Source organism: Zymoseptoria tritici, chromosome 5 (genome assembly GCF_000219625.1).
Source record: "Zymoseptoria tritici IPO323 chromosome 5, whole genome shotgun sequence".
NCBI lineage: Eukaryota > Fungi > Ascomycota > Dothideomycetes > Mycosphaerellales > Mycosphaerellaceae > Zymoseptoria > Zymoseptoria tritici.
Window position 1 is genome coordinate 985,243 of NC_018214.1, and position 16,195 is coordinate 1,001,437.

At 50.6% G+C, this 16,195-nt stretch overlaps 3 protein-coding genes across 3 annotated transcripts; 1 reads left to right on the plus strand and 2 right to left on the minus strand.

Annotated features, from left to right (window-relative positions):
* Positions 1-4,729: 4,729 nt before the first annotated feature.
* On the minus strand, positions 4,730-5,299 carry MYCGRDRAFT_104444 (uncharacterized protein; the record flags this gene model as incomplete). The annotated part of the gene is made up of 2 exons (XM_003852632.1): positions 4,730-4,980; positions 5,031-5,299. 2 exons carry the CDS (start codon positions 5,260-5,262, stop codon positions 4,973-4,975), a joined length of 240 nt encoding a protein of 79 aa, XP_003852680.1.
* Positions 5,300-7,995: 2,696 nt separating this feature from the next.
* MYCGRDRAFT_42625 (uncharacterized protein) lies at positions 7,996-8,778 on the minus strand (the record flags this gene model as incomplete). Its single annotated transcript, XM_003852631.1, has 1 exon — positions 7,996-8,778. One exon carries the CDS (start codon positions 8,776-8,778, stop codon positions 7,996-7,998), a length of 783 nt encoding a protein of 260 aa, XP_003852679.1.
* A 2,606-nt stretch (positions 8,779-11,384) lies between these two features.
* On the plus strand, positions 11,385-13,286 carry MYCGRDRAFT_42477 (uncharacterized protein; the record flags this gene model as incomplete). The annotated part of the gene is made up of 5 exons (XM_003852097.1): positions 11,385-11,414; positions 11,496-12,237; positions 12,275-12,279; positions 12,330-13,029; positions 13,075-13,286. 5 exons carry the CDS (start codon positions 11,385-11,387, stop codon positions 13,284-13,286), a joined length of 1,689 nt encoding a protein of 562 aa, XP_003852145.1.
* Between the last annotated feature and the right edge of the window lie 2,909 nt (positions 13,287-16,195).

Here is a 16,195-nt window from a genome sequence, read left to right on the forward strand (position 1 = left end):
GACAACATAACAATAACAACAACAACAATAACAGTAGACGACCGTCTCCTAGAGGGCTAGCAAGCCGAAAGAACAAGCAGAACTAATGCCTCTTATCCTTGTACTAAAGGATAAAGAGAAGGAACTCGACTAGATCGCAACCCGAGACAAAATTAACGACGCTCTTAAAGGCGAAGACTAAGAGCTAGCTATCCTTGCGATAAAGAAATTAGTTTAGGGTAACATTGTCCTAAACTTTATAACAGAGAAAGCCTACTAACGAACGATTAATAGCCTTACTAAGGTTACCGATATTATAGGCGAGGTACAGGTAATAGAGGACTCTCTCTAGTATAAGGTCGTAGTCTACGGCGTCTCGACTGCGAACTTTAATACGCTAACAGGCCTATAGGACATTTAATAAGAAATTAAGACCTTTAATAAAGGTCTTAAACTCGCAGGCACCCCGATTTAGCTAACAAACGAAGAGAGAAGAAGGACTCTTACTAGGGCGACAGTTCTAGTAGGTTTTGCTACCGAGGAGGAGGCAAAAAGGGCTATTTAAAACCGTCTATACGTAGGCGCGGACAGCCTAAGAGTCGAGAAGGCGAAGGATCGTATATAATAGAAAGGGAGGCCCCTAGAACGTTCTATATGTTAGAACACTCTCTACGGATCTTCTACGTTAATCTTAACTAATCTATCGAGGCTATAGAGTCTACCTTAGACGTCGCGGTTAAGCAGAAAGCCGACCTTCTACTAGTCTAGGAACCGTAGACTATAGAAGACCTAATAATAGGCTATAAAGAGACAAGATCTATCGCATACCGGGAGTATAACTAGCTATTCCTAACAACTACGGATTCGACGATCTAGCTAAGAACAATATTATATATTAGCACAAGACTTAACGTTAATATCTCTCCTATTTTATTAGACGACAGCGACATACTTTCCTTTGTTATTTTAGACAAGAAGGGCAATAAGATCTAGATAGTTAATCTCTATAACGAGAAGGACCTTTAGGATACCGAGAACCCGCAAAACCGACGAATAATAGAAAGAAGCCTCTACTCTCTACGTAACACGTTCCTTCTAAATACTCTACTAGTAGGAGACTTTAACCTTAAATACCCGTCCTAGGATCCGAGGGGAAAGGATACTACTAGTGCCCGCGAATTTATAGAGTAGATAGAAGACTAGGGCTTTACTCTATATAATACGATAGGTATTAGGACCTTCTATAGGCCGCACCTAGACGCAGAGTCGGTCCTAGACCTTATGTTTACAAGAGGATCCTTATCTACGAAAGAAATCGACTAGAGAACGATTCCGACAGGCTTAGACTATAAGGCTATATCTATAGACCTTATTAGCGCGCAAGATCGAGCCTAATAGAAGAAAGTAGTTCTAGATATAGCTTCCGCGGATTAGGAACTATTTACAGATCTCCTAATAAGCAAGGCGACGTCTATTAACTATATAAACTCCCTCGACGACATCGCAGACTCCTTTACCTTATGTATTACTAAATCGATATAAGGAGCAATCCTAGAGAAAGTAGTATACGCCTGCGCAAAACCTTAGTAGAATAGAGAGCTACGTACGCTACGCCGTATAATGTCTAGAACATATAGATAGACCTTTACCTACGGACGTACGCCGACGCTAGACGAGAAAGAGGCATATACGAAAGCAAGAAACGAGTACTTCTAAGCTATTAAAACAGCTAAGAAGAACTACTAGAACGCTTTCCTCGAAAAAGAAGACTCGAAATCTATCTTTAAAGCTATGTCCTATACTAGGAATAGCAGCCGAAGATAGATACCTACGATAAACAACAAAGATTCTTTCGAGGGGAAATATAAGGCCTTCTCCGAAGCCTTATTTCCGCGCCCTCCCGCCGAGGAACCTCTACCTAGCTGTTAGGAAGTATATACAGCCGGGGATTAGGGCTAGACTACGCTAACCGAAGAGGAACTTGCTACTGCCTATAGTACGAAGATAGTAAAAGGAAAAACGCCGGGCCTAGACAGTATTACGCAAGCTATTATTAGTAAAGCGTACAGCGCTATTCCTATTACCTTTCTACGTATATATAGTAGGCTACTCGACGAAGGACACTACCCCCGATACTAGAAAGTTGCGACAGGCGTAGTTCTAGCAAAGCCGGGAAAACTAGACTATTCGGTCCCTAAGGCCTACCGAGTTATCTCTCTTCTAAACTATCTTAGCAAGATTAGTAAGAGAATACTTGCAAAACGCCTAGGGATTATCGCAGAGACGAAGCCCCTTCTATACGACTCGTAGTTAGGAGGGCGAAAGAAGAAATCGGCTATCGATATAGTACTTCTCTTAACAAACGAAATCGAGGAGAATCGAAGAAAGAAAAAAAAGACTTTAGTTATCTTCCTCGACGTAAGAGGAGCATATAACTATATTACAAAGAACCGACTGTTAAGAATAATAATCTAGTTAAGGCTTCCGCATAGCCTTATATATTAGGTTTAGTTGTTTATAAGTAATAGACGCCTACGAATAGCATTCGACGGACAGATATAGGAATTCTAGGATGTAGAGATCGGCGTTCTGTAAGGCAGCCCGATATCTCCTATCCTCTTTCTTATCTATACGCGCGATATATTCTTCTCGCTATAAGGAGTTACTCCTAGTTCCTACGTCGACGATATTAGACTATCTACCTTATCTACATCCCTTAAGAAGAACTCTAAGGTACTAGAACGTAAGGTAAGAAGGCTAATAGACCTAGGAAAGAAGAACTCGATTGCTTTCGACCTAGCAAAGACAGACTTAGTATACTTCTTAAAAGGGAAAGGGTCCGATTACCCGGTAATTCTTCTAAATAGCGATATTATTCGCCCGGCAAAGAAAGCGATAAGGTAGCTTAGGATTTAGCTAGACGCCGGTCTTACCTTTAAGGAGTATATTATAATAAGATCGGCACAAGTATAAGCAGCATTCTATCAATTAGAAAGACTAGTAAATACTAAACGCGGTCTATCTTCTATATTGTTAAGAAAGATCTACCTAGCCTACGTTACTATAATAGTAGACTATAGGGCCCCGGTTTAGTAGCAGTCGAAAAAGAGCATAAAACCTCTAGTATCTCTATAAAGTAAAGCTTGTAGAAAGATCCTAGGCGTTTTCCGTACCGCCCTAAACGTCCTGTCCGAAGTAGAGTTAAATCTCTTCCCCCCGGATCTACGCCTAGAGAGATAGTTAATTTTATACTCTCTATGCGTAGCAAAGCTACCCGAAAACTACCCTATAAGACTCGCTATCTAAAGCGCGCCTTCGGATACGCGAGAAGTCCGATACGAGGACTCGAGAGAGATACTTCCGCAAAAACAATAGAGAATATAGATACAACTACTCTATTATCGACTCCGATAATACAAGCATTTCGTAGAACACGAGAGGGCTAACTACGTAAAAGACGATCTCTTTAGCGTCTAGAAAACCCGATACGAAATAGTAAGACAATAGGAGATTAATAAGGTACCTAGGAATACAAATAATTACCTTAGTCGATTTCTATAGAGCTCGCTAGGAAAACATAGAATAGGAGGAAGACGCGCTTTAACTAGTGCCTTCTATACTATCCTATTAGGATACGGATACCTAAAGTCCTATCTCTATCGCTTTAGACACGTAACGACGCTAGACTACCCTTACGGACGACGAGAAATAGCAGAACACCTCGTATATAGCTGCCCTATCTATAATGTATTTAGGCTACTACCGCTACGATAAGCATAATCTCTACTAGAAATAGTAGAAGATAAGGAACTCCGGAAATACCTTACTACCTTTCTCTCGGATATAAAGATTGCTTCTAGGTCCTAGTACCTAGCAAAAGGCGAAGACGAGACCGTCTAGCCTACACTCCTTTTACTTTTCCTTATTTGTCTTTCTTTAAAGTCCTTCGATACTAGCTTACTACTATCCTAGGCACGGGTCTTTCCCTAAGGTTAAGAGATACAAGAGAATAACGATTGTACATAGATAGACTGCTATCGCGAGACAGCCGTCCTACATAGTCATAGACTCCTACAGGACGTAAATAGAACAAACAAACAAACAAACAAATATCGTTCTTATCCGTCTACTAAAACAGCTTATTAATCCTTATACGTAGACGCTCCTTATTATAGTTACTAAGCTCTAGGCGGCGTAGCCTTATTATAATCCCCTAAGTAGCTATTATACGCTTAAATATAGTATACGAGATATCTACGCCCTTCTCGTCTTTTATCTATGCTCTTACGGCTCTATATATAAGTCCAAAGACGTTTAGTAGAACCTTAATTTCCTTACGGAGGTAGTTGTAATTAGGCGGTAGGCGTAGTATAGCGGCGGCGGCGGAGGGTAAGCGAGATTACGCTAAGAGCTCTAGCGAGAGCCGCTCGTAGATATACGCGTAGAGGGCGTAAGGCGTAAGGGCGTATATATATCGGTAGAGGGCGTAAGGACTTATCGTACGTATAGTAGCTTAGCGACGGCGACGACAGCGACGACGACGACACTATAGCATAGCAACAGTGCAACGTAAGTGTGTTAATTAGGGCTATATATAGCCATTAAGCTATATAGTTAATCCGGTAAATCGATAAATGGAGGTAGTGAGGGAAACTTCGGATTAGAGCGCGATCGTAGTGGACTGCTAATGTGCAACGACTTGGTGTGAAGATCATTTGCTTCGTGGAGGAGCAATTGAATCTGCCTTGTTCGGCCGCAAGGAAATTCATTGGCGCAACACATTATCGAGCTCGCAGTCCACAATATTGCCCTCTTCGATATTAATTCCACCCAGAACGGAATCCACTCTCAAGCCCCTGCTTCATCGCCATCTTGACCGTCATGTACTCGCGGGTAGGCATCAATCTACGCCAGCCGAGATGTAGCGAAGCTTGCCTCCCTCCAAACTGTCCTCCTTCCACTCAGGCACCACGCACCTCGAGCCACTGCCTCCTCAAGTTCCTGTACATAAGGTCAGCCCCGCCAAGTCGACGAGAAGGAGGCGGCCTTACCTGGGCACGATGTGCAACAGTGAATGTCTGCGCCACTGTAATCGCAGTGACAAGTGGCACCGATGATTTGAGGGGAACAGCCAGGGTTCGCGCGGCCTCTCGCTGGGTCCAGGTTGATGCAGCCACCGTTGTAGTAGCATGCCGCGTAGTCGCACCCGGCGCAGTATTTCGCCAAGGACAGAGCTGGCAGCGACAGCATGGTCGCGGCGGTGAGCAGCTGAGATGGCTTCATGGTGGAAGGTTCCTGGCTTGATGGTGTGGGGTAATTGGTCTGCTGGACTGGTGAAGTACAAGTCAGATCAAGCTGTGTGTAGCAAGACTGCGATGCAGCCGAGTGACTTACTTCGGGAAGACTTGGTTCGATGCCCTTCAAAGAGAGGAAACTGCCTGGTCTTAAATAGACGGCGAGTCCTCTAATAGGCTAAAGAGGATTGGGATGGACGGCCCAAAGACGCTTCTTGACAGCGATATTTAGCCGTCGGTCATGGGCTGAAGTTGGGCATCCATTGGGACAGTTTCCGTCCGTTGTCAAAACATGGGCCTTTCGCCTAAAAGCATAGGCCGTCCGCCTGGGGGCATAGACTTGTGGCAACATGTGGTCTGTCACCGCGCTTCTGGGAACGTAGCCTCAAATGAAGTATACAGCCAGCTGCCCGAGGTCTTTCGTTGCCCAATGTACTGTTCGGCATTTGGTCTCCCTGTCGTTCCACAACACCTCGTGTTCCGCCTATGTTTTCAATTGCCGACCAGTGCACCACGATCGACAGTACCGATACTCTTGATCCCTTACAAGTGGCCTCTGTACAACAGACAACCTGAAAGCAAGATCCGATGCCGCGACATGGGTGCAAACTGTCAGGACGGGGCGACAACCTCCGTATCGGTCACAGCGCCTCGTGCAAACTCTGGGATAACCATGAAGGGGCACTGATCCCGATGCCTGTCGAACGTGGGGCGAATAACGCCACGCATCGGGGTGCCGTCCGATTGATATACCGGAGGACCTGAAGTCAAGGGAGTTGAACTAATGGAGGCCCGTGTTACCCCTGAAGGGCTAAAGACGCTAGCACTCCGATGCATTCACCGGCTGTGACCGTACCCCGCAGCGATTGAACGCAGGGGAGTAGTGGTCGTCCGTGTGCCGTGAGATGCCGTCTGAGGTTCGTGGCCTAAAGACGCTAGCACTCCGATGCATTCACCGGCTGTGACCGTACCCCGCAGCGATTGAACGCAGGGGAGTAGTGGTCGTCCGTGTGCCGTGAGATGCCGTCTGAGGTTCGTGGCCTAAAGACGCTAGCACTCCGATGCATTCACCGGCTGTGACCGTACCCCGCAGCGATTGAACGAAAGTGGTCAAGGAAGCTTTCCGGAAAGCAGCACCCATTTCGACAGGTGCTGCCGACAGTGCCGTTGACTTTGAGGAGCACACTTTGGCATGGAGGCCTGATGCGACGCCACAGCTCCAAGCCTACCTCAAATGGGATACCCCACGAAGTACAGTTGAGCTTCGGAAACGACCAGAAAGGATCAGCTTCGAGGAGCTCGTCTCGCCACTGATCGAAATGGCGTGCCCGGGACATTCTCACTGGCATTACGAGGTGGCCAGACCTCGCGGCGACTATTGCCCCAATTGTGACAGGAATATCGCCAGAACGATTGGACGCTCCTGGGACAACATAAATCGGCATTTGCTGCCTTGCTACATGAAGACCATGCGTGCGCGAGGCGACAGTCAACTGGAGAAAGTATTGAAGGGAGGCGCTGGCGTCTGCCGATGGGCGGGCTGCGAGTATCCTTTGACGATGACTGGTTCCTGCTTCCGGCGACGCTCAGCCCGACATTTTTGAGAGTCACTTGGAGTCTTTGGAGACCGGGACCCTACGGTGTCGCTGGGCAGACTGCGCCGTCAAGTTCAGCACGGAGCCGGAGCTAAGACTGCATCTTCTGCACAGTCATTCCGTCCCGCTACCGGATACTCTGCCACAGAGTAACTACTGCTTCGAGTGCTGCATGCATTTCCAGACCTTGCTTGAGTGGGGCAGTTATTGCGCTATGCACCTGTCTTCGCTCTCGGTGTACTGCGGACATGTCTCGCGGCGAGGCGTAGTTATCTTCACAGCCATCTGCAAGTACACCTTCGGAAGATGACTCGGCCTTGTCCTTATCCTTTGGGCAAGTGCGGCATCATTACTTCGACTAGGAAGTTCTGGAGTCACCTTCGGAATAGTCACGGCATCGAACCTTTTAAGAGCAGGTCCGTCAGCTTACCCTCTCCATTATCGGAACTCGAAGACGAATCGGAAGTCCACGACTCGGCAACAGATTGCGATAGTGATCTGGAGATTTTTAATGCACCTCCCGTGCGCGGAGACACTCCGCCGACGGAACCCGACACCGAAGCCGTGCCGGCGTAGAAATCATGGAATGAGCCCCGACAGGACATGCTCGTTCCTTTGGTTTATCGCACACCGAGCTCGACTAACGCCGGAAACCCACAACGACAATTTGGAAGCCAAGCTCGGCAGACGGGCGCGATTCTCTATATTTGTACCCGAACTGTGCGCTTGATGAGGTCCCGTCCGAACGGCTTTTTGGTGCGGAGAACTTGGCAAGGCTGAAAGAGCTGAAGCAAAAGTGGGATCCGGAGGTAAGTAAAGTGCGAACCGCATGGAGCATTCGGGACTTTAGCCCAACAAATGTTTGGGACTCCTGCTGACTTTCATACTTCGCTTTCCAGGATGTCACGTCTCTGACGACCTACTTCAAATTTTGAGATGCTGCTCGAGATGTGTACAAGTATCGTGGCACGAATTTTTGTGTCGTTGAGTTTCGAGACTCGTCACTTTGCCCTCTACGCCGTAGTGCTGGACATGATCGAGTTGAAGTTCAACGGCATCTACCCCATTCGGGAATTGCTACGGTTCGATGCCGAATACTCAGACGAGGCTTCAATAGCTCCTCCACGCTAAAGGGTCCTTGACATGTACTCCAGGCTTGCCTGTGCAGCGACTTTCACCTCGTCATCGGCAGTTCCTTGAGACAGCTGCTCTAGACGCTTCCTCCAGAACGACCATGTCTCCGCTCCATTCTGGAAGTCCCTTGCTCCATCTGGCAGTTGACGCTTTGTCCAGTCTCCGAGTCCCTTGGTTACAACTTGTTCGTGGACTGCGCCGGCATTATACTTGAACATGTACGAGGCAGCCGGAATATGAAAGTCAAGCTTGACTTGGCTGGAACCAGTGGCTTCATCTGGAGCAAGCTGCTCGTCGCTCTGGTCGATCTCTTTCTCGAGAGCCTGGATAATGAGTTGGATCATGGCCTTGTTCATCGTCAGAACGTCATTCGCGACCAACTGAGCTTCGGCATCCTTCATCTTCAAATACAGTTTCCTCGCCAGTGCGAGCAAGGTTGAGTCGGAATACTGCCGGCAAATTTGGCCTGGCCGCATGTCTGCGCCCATGCTCTCGTGCCAGATCATACCGAAGTACGGGAATTTTGCCCATGTAAGCTTTTCTCCCTCGTCGTCAACAGCCTCACCTTTGTGGAGGTTGTCTGGCGCTCTCGCGATAGCATACAATAGCCTGAATATGTCTGGGACACGCGTGGATGGCCATTTCATGACAGCTGCTACGATGACTCGCCACAAGTTGGCAACGGCCAGGAAATCATCAGAATAGCCTCCTGAAGCCGGTATAGACGAGACGGACAGTGGATGTGTCAGAGACAACGCCGCCTCATCTGCATTCATGTTGCCATCGTGGAATGCTTTCAATGCGTTGACCTCCGTAGCAAGCCAGCTGCGAAGGCTCGGATCATGCCTTTGGACAGGACGCTGCTTCTGTCGCTCGAACCATGACAACGGCACATTGTTTTGGTCTTCTCTGGGTAATTGGAAGCGTTCGTGGAAAAGTATGGCGGTATTCGGGTTAAGCTTGGATGGCAGCGCGCGGGAGCGTTAAGTATTATTTCGTGGATGGCTTATCACCATTGGGTGGCGAGGTGTTCACAGTGCCGTATGTAATTTTCCTTGGCCTTCTTCTAATAAAAGCCCAACAGCCCGCATCTCTGGCCTGAGATTCGAACCAAAGGGCCAGAAGACATTCGACAAGGTGCATGCGGGATGGAGAACGTTCATGCGCGGCTCTCGCATGTGATGATGACGGACGACTTCGCTAGCGCGACATTAGACTACTACTGCCTCATGCAAGTAAATGCATCATCTCAATGCACACCAAAATCACCTCGAAGGGACAATGACTGAGGGAATTACAGCACTCGTGCGCAGATGCAGTCTTCTTCAACCAAAGACCCTTTCGCATAAGGCAGAAGAGCTCGGCTAAGACTCAGGATAAACGCAACAGGAGGCAGTCGATCAAGTTGTGGTGACAAAGTGGATGTGTGTGTCGCTGGGATGGTGTTGATGAGCAGCGCGATTCAAGGCGTCGAGGACGGCGTGAGCGACTTGGACTGCATGGTGCTGGTGGCACTGAGCAATGTTGAACAGCGGTGCTAAATCAAATGTGTTGTCGTGCGGAGGATGAGCCAGAGGCACGCACGAGTGGTGGTGATGAGGCCGCGCTGAGGTACTCTCCAACCTTCGAGCGTGCTTGGGCTTGATTCGAGTGCATACTCGAGATCTCTTCTGATAGCTTTGCCCAATTCCAGTTGATCAGCATGCATGGCAAGACCGAACAGCATCTCGTACCTTTCGAGTTGGACCAGACTCTCGGCGATTTCTGATTTCTCGGTCGGCCACTTCAATGCCTTTGCCACCTTTTTGAGGCCATGGCTGGAAGATAGTTTGGCCTCGAGCTTCTTCAGCAAAGCCTCGTAGCGCTTCATGGGCTCCTGTAAAGTCTCGATGTTCTCCAGCACTGGATCGCTCTTTGAGGCATTCGTGCTGAGGTCCTTTAGTGTCTCCAATATACCCTTCGTGGTGCTTATCTCCAAGAGAAGCCTGACTTTGGGACCTTCAGAATCGCAGACATCTCGAAGATGTTTCACACTCGAAGCTGAAAGTTGCAGCACGCTTATGCTGCTGGCGACTGCTGACAGAGGCTCCATGGTCGTTGTTTAGCTCGATGCAATGTGCTGAAAGCAACGACTGTAGATTCGACCTCGCTCTCATCGTCGACCTTGCTGCTGAACGTTATCCTCGGCTGAAAGCAGGAAATCTATCTACCAGGTAGCTTGCGATATGCTGTGTAACGTCAACGCCACGCCTTGTTCGTACTGCCTGACAAGCCCGCGGAGGGCTGAGATGAAGAATGGTCAGTGTCAAGCAACGCACAGCCTTGTTGCGTTATGCAAATGAGCCCAATGGTACGCTCGAGCTTGGAACGGCGCCTCGTGAGGCATCGGTGCGACGATGAGGTTGCTTGCAATACAGCTGATGTCAATGGGATGCGGAGGCAGTCCACCAAAGATCGACGGCCATGCCGAGAGAAGGCATCTCCGTAATCAGCCTGCTAAAGCTGATAGTAGCGAGCTTGCAGGGAGACGAGTACAGCGTCGAGCGTCCTCCGCTGCCATTTTGAGGGCCGTGGAGGCAGCATATGGAAGATTAGTCCCTGGACAGGCCTGGACAGAGGTCTCAGTAGTGTGGCACGTCTTGCTTCTTGTCGTTATGATTACATCGCCGAAGACGTCGTTGAGGAGCTGAGTAACAGCGTTCTCGTGCACGTGATGAGGACAGCGTCCATGGAAGTCTCTTGCATGATGACAGACATGCAGGGAGCATATTTTGCACTGCGGGGTTGAAGTCACACGGGCGCTTCTGGGGTGCAGATCGGTGCTGCAGAAAGAGGAGAAGTCTGGAGAGGCCAGGTCGATTGCGGGAGGCAGCGCCGATGGGACGCACGTCTGCACAAGGGTGCGTACGAGATCCCGCGAAGCGGTGAGGATTCCCGGTGAGGTTTGTTGTTGAACGTCGAGATGAAGGTGGGGTTTCGGTCTGGCAGTTGAGAAATTGGACTTTCTTGCTCGCTCGAGGACCAGCGTTGACGCACTGCGGCATGGAGAGAACGGAGCCGTGTGACCTCTGCTGTCATGTCATCGCGGTATACGCTTCAGCATTCAATAATATGATCATGCTCGTGCGTGCATGGAGCAATGCAGGTAGACTATCGGCGCATGCAAAAGACGGAAAATCTACGTCACGCATACTTGAGCTACCCTACCTTAGTTCTACCGCCATTGCTGTTCCTACAACCTCGCCGGAGCTCCACCGACCGCTGAGCTGATCCACCAGACCAGCTTCAACTGCTCCGAGTCTCTGCTCTTCGAGAGCTGTTCCGGTCATGATTTTGTGACGTTCTGCCTTGCATCTGCTCCTTTCACCTACACGCTGCCGATATGGCCGCCTCGGAGGATGTGTATTGCACGGTGAGTCTAACGCTACGCCCTCCCCGCACGACGTCTTCTCGACACCTGAAACTGACCAGTGCTCGTGTTTCACCCTCACAGCTCGTCTTGACCGATGCATACCTACCGGGCGCCGCCGTTCTAGCACATTCCCTACGCGATGGCGGAACAACGAAAAAGCTGGCCTGCTTGGTCCTCCAAGACAGCCTTCAGCTCGAGACGATCCAGGAACTCCAAGCGCTATACAACTATGTCATTCCTGTCGACCGCATCGGCAACCCGAACCCTGCGAATCTCTACCTCATGAACCGACCCGATCTGCTTTACACATTCACAAAGCTCCACCTATGGCGATTGACGCAGTTCCGCAAGATCGTCTACATCGACGCAGATGTCGTGGCGTTGAGAGCGCCGGAAGAGCTATTCGATATCACCGAGTCCTTCGCTGCTGCGCCGGATGTGGGTTGGCCGGATGCCTTCAACACTGGAGTTATGGTGATCACGCCGCATGAGGGGGACTACAACGCTATGCGCGGGATGGCCAACGCCGGGGACAGTTTCGACGGCGGTGATCAAGGCTTGATCAATCAATACTACGAGAACCGTGGGTGGAAGCGTATCAGCTTCACCTACAACACCACACCCAGTGCGAACTACCAATACGAGCCGGCATATCGATACTACAAGCGGGATATCAGCATGGTGCATTTCATTGGGAGTCAGAAGCCGTGGCAGAGAGGGCGACAAGAGCAAGGAGCACCAACGGCTTTCCAGGAACTGCTCAGCCGATGGTGGGCGGTGTACGATCGCCATTTCACACTCTCGACAAAGGACTATATTGCCGGTCGACGGAACAAATTCGCCCAGCACATGCACCAGAGTTCAGGTCGGCGGAGTGGCGACACGGCGTACTACGCTTCTGGATACCCTGTCGAGACGACTCGATCTGCGCCTTCGCCTCCACAGCTATCCCAGTACGAGCCGCAGGATCATGCACAGCATCCGCATGGTACTGCAACCCCGCTTATGACAGAACCGGGCGAGCGTGCGGAGAACATCTTGCATGGACATGTCGAGCCAACGCCTACAGCCGAGCAGCGGAGATTCTCTGCCCCTCATATGGAATGGGATGCCACCCGTGGAGCACCTCCCATGGAATCCAGACCCGAGGCTGCCAACTTTCCCTCTCAAACATACGAGTTCAATTCCGACCCGGCTCCCTTCCGACCTCCTCGATCATACCCCGAACCACCTCGAGATATGTGGTACGAAGTTCCTGCTCGCTGCCCGCAGGAACCACAACTCAAACCTCTTTTCCCTTGGGAGGAAAGAGAAGTACCAAAACCAAAACGTCGATTTCTCGAGGAAGAACAAGCCGCGCCACCTGAGCCCGAGCCGGAGCATGAATCCTTCCTTGATGAGTTATCAGTTACTGACGATAGAACCGTGCCTGAAGCACCCGCAATTCAGCTCAATGATGAAAGTCCGTGGGTTGCCTTTGGTCAAGCGAAGAATGCTTGGGATGAAGTCAATGGCATTAATGACTACGTTCGAGCGCTGACTGCGTTCCAAAAGAACCGCGGCAAGGTGCAAGTTGTCCAGCCGCAAAGTCCAGATACCGTGATGAAAGTCCCGGGTCAGACACATATTCTTTCGCCATCAAACACTCCTGCTCCGGAAGATCTTATTGAAGCGGTGCGGGAGAGAAGGGAGAGCCTAATTTTGACTGACTTCCCTACGTCGGTCGAGAGGCCTTCATTACCTGTCACACCGGCACCGAGAAGGAGGTCGACGTTCTGGGGGAATGAGCATAATGCGGAGGAAGATCTTCCTGGCGCAGACGGAGTGCCTGATCAGGCGGATTGGGTATGTCAGACTCGGTTGCTTTACTGACTGTGAGATACCTGGTTGCTAATATGCTGTGACTATCGCAGGACCCTCAAGTCCAACTCGAACAACTCCGACGCAATTCTCTCATCGGTCCCAACGATCTCAAAATGCCCGCCCATAAACTATCCAACCGAGCCATGCCTACGACTGCCGCGACCACCATTCCCGAAAACGTTCTCAACCATCCCCACGTGCCCGCCGCTAAGACCGAGGGCAGTGCTCCTGCTTCTTCACCACCCGCCTCTGAAGGAGGCGTTCGAGTACCGAGTGGAGGAGCTAGTCCTCACAGTCTCGACGGTACCAGCTCATCGAGTGCCAACGTCGGAAAGAAGGTGTCTTACACCACAAACGAATACGTCACTTCCGCCGACACGAAACTCCCTGGAGACATGACGCGGACGGAATTGAACACTGCGTTGAATGTGGCGCCGGGAGGAGGGATGCCGGGAACGTTTCCTGCGGATGGAGAGGCCGGAGCATCCTCCTCTGCTGCCAAGAAGGGAGTAGCATTCGCTGAGCCAGCGTTTTCGAAGGCGCCAGCCGATGAGGTCAAGCTGAAGGGCGAGGAGGTGTTGTCGCCGACGGAGATGGGGAAGGCTTGACTTTCAGGAATGGGTACTGATAGAGAATGCGGACGGGAGTGATGGCGATGACTGGCGGCGAGACGGCCAACTGGGACTGGACTGTCACCGCCCTCGCTGGCGTACGGCAATTTTAAGGTCGAACCAGAGGCATGCTGCGTTGAATCGAATGCAGCCATTTCAAGGACTGCGTCGACTGCCATCTGAGCAGGATGAGCCTCTGCTACCGCTCGGGTGTGGCAGAAATATCTGCCAGATCGATCGACATACCAGGACATTTAGCCTCCAACGAGCAAGACGGGGAGCAAACGAAGTGACGAGGAAGTTAGTCCGGACAGACTGGGCATACGAATCTAATGGATGGGAGTGGTCATCGTTATGACTCGCACGGGAAGAAGTGTCAAGCAGTTGGTGTCGATATTTCTACTTTCGAGGTCGCGGACGATTCGGGCAGGCAGCATTATCATTATTGCATTGTTTGGTTGGGACCTCGTTCTATACTCCTGTATTATTATCATTCGCCTTTCAACCAGCAATCCAGCCATCGTCAAGGAGGTTCTACCGTACTTCGCATTCATGCACGTCGTCGAGCACCAGCGCCAAGCCAAGGCAAACCTTCCACACCCATCTCACTTCTCGCCAACCTCACCTCCTCACAGATCACAACTTCTCGAGCGGACCCACATCCCCAGCCCCACGATCCACGCCTCCAGTCCCCACAGATGATCCGTCCCGAAGGTGTTCAGTGATGTCGAGCGACGAACTTGACGACGTCGTCCTCGACCAGGGCTGTGTGCCTTCGCTTCCACAGCCAAGCGCTTGGCTGCTGGGGCACTTCAAGCGACTTGCACTTCTCGGACTTCTCGGCAGCGTCACACACCTGCGCGTCAACGTGGAAGCCGTGCCTTCAGGAACGCTCCGCGGTCTGGACTAGGCACTTATCACGGCTCGCGGCGACTTCGGCTGATATGCTGTGATGTGGATCTTGAGTCTTGTTGTCTTCGGGATTGGCGAGTCGACGCTGTGGAGGTGGAGTCTGCGGCGATGTGCAGAAGAGGCACGTACGTAGTACTACGTACGATGGTGGCTTATTGCTGTTTCTGATCGCGGAAATAGAAGTCATGTCGATCATTCGCAGGTGAGGAAGGATATATTACCCTTGCTGAGGTCCATTCCTGGCCCTGTATCTTCAGCTTCTCTCTATCAAACCTTCTTCATACTATCCCTACTCCATCAACAAGCACATCCAACTTCAGCAAGAACCTCATCATCATCAACATGCGCAGCGCAACCTTCCTCGTCTCCCTCTTGGCCACGGCCTTCGTTTCCGCTCAGGAAATCGACAACGATGATATTCCTCAGGAATGTAGAGACATCTGTCGACCCGTCGTGGAGTTGGCAGATCGATGCGAGTGAGTCTCCTTCCCACAACAAAAATCCCAAGAAAGGCTACAGACTAACACTTCTGGCAGCAACTTCGACAACGAGTAAGTCACTCCTCTCGACGAAGCTCTATCCAACCCAGGACGAGTAGACTGACAAGCCCGACCACAGCAACCGCGAAAGAGACTGCCTCTGCGAGACCCAAAATGCTGCAGCCTTCACCTCCTGCAACGACTGCACACTGCAGTATCCCAACTTCTTCATCGACAACGACGACGACGACGACAACACCCCCGACAGGGAAACAAACGAAGTGAACCTCTGGCTCAACCGCTGCAACTTCGGCTCTTCCTCTGGAAACAACACCTCATCTCCCACGGGCGCTGCTTCGACCGGGTCAGGAGTCGTTCCGGTTTCTACTTCCACCGGTGGAGGGAGTACGGTGGTCGTTGTTTCGCCGACCGGTGGTGCAGCGAGCGCTACTGGCGGAGCTGGGGGAGCTTCTGGTGGTAGCAACAACGGCAACAGTAACGGTAATGACAACAATGTTGTTACGTCGACGGTTGATGGTGCGGCTGCTGCTGCCACGGGTGCTCCTGTTCTCGCTGCTGGGTTGTTGGCTGCGGCGGCTTTGGCTGTTTTGTGAGCGATTTGAAAGAGGTGGCGAATCGACGATGCGCCGGATACTGGGAGGAGCAGCAGGGTGTGATGTCATGTAAAGCTCACTGCTGCTCGGAAGGGAAGCGTGGAGGTTACCGATACTGCTATACAGCGCGTGAGACGTAGAGTCCAGATGGAGGCATGCTTTCTAGATTTTGTTCAGCAATTTATACACGAATGATGACGATGCAAGGTGAATATCGTACCTTTCGCAGACCAAACCACCGAACTTCCAGCCAAATCCAAAACGAAGACCAAACACTTCAGGCAGCCGTGGGAAATGAGATG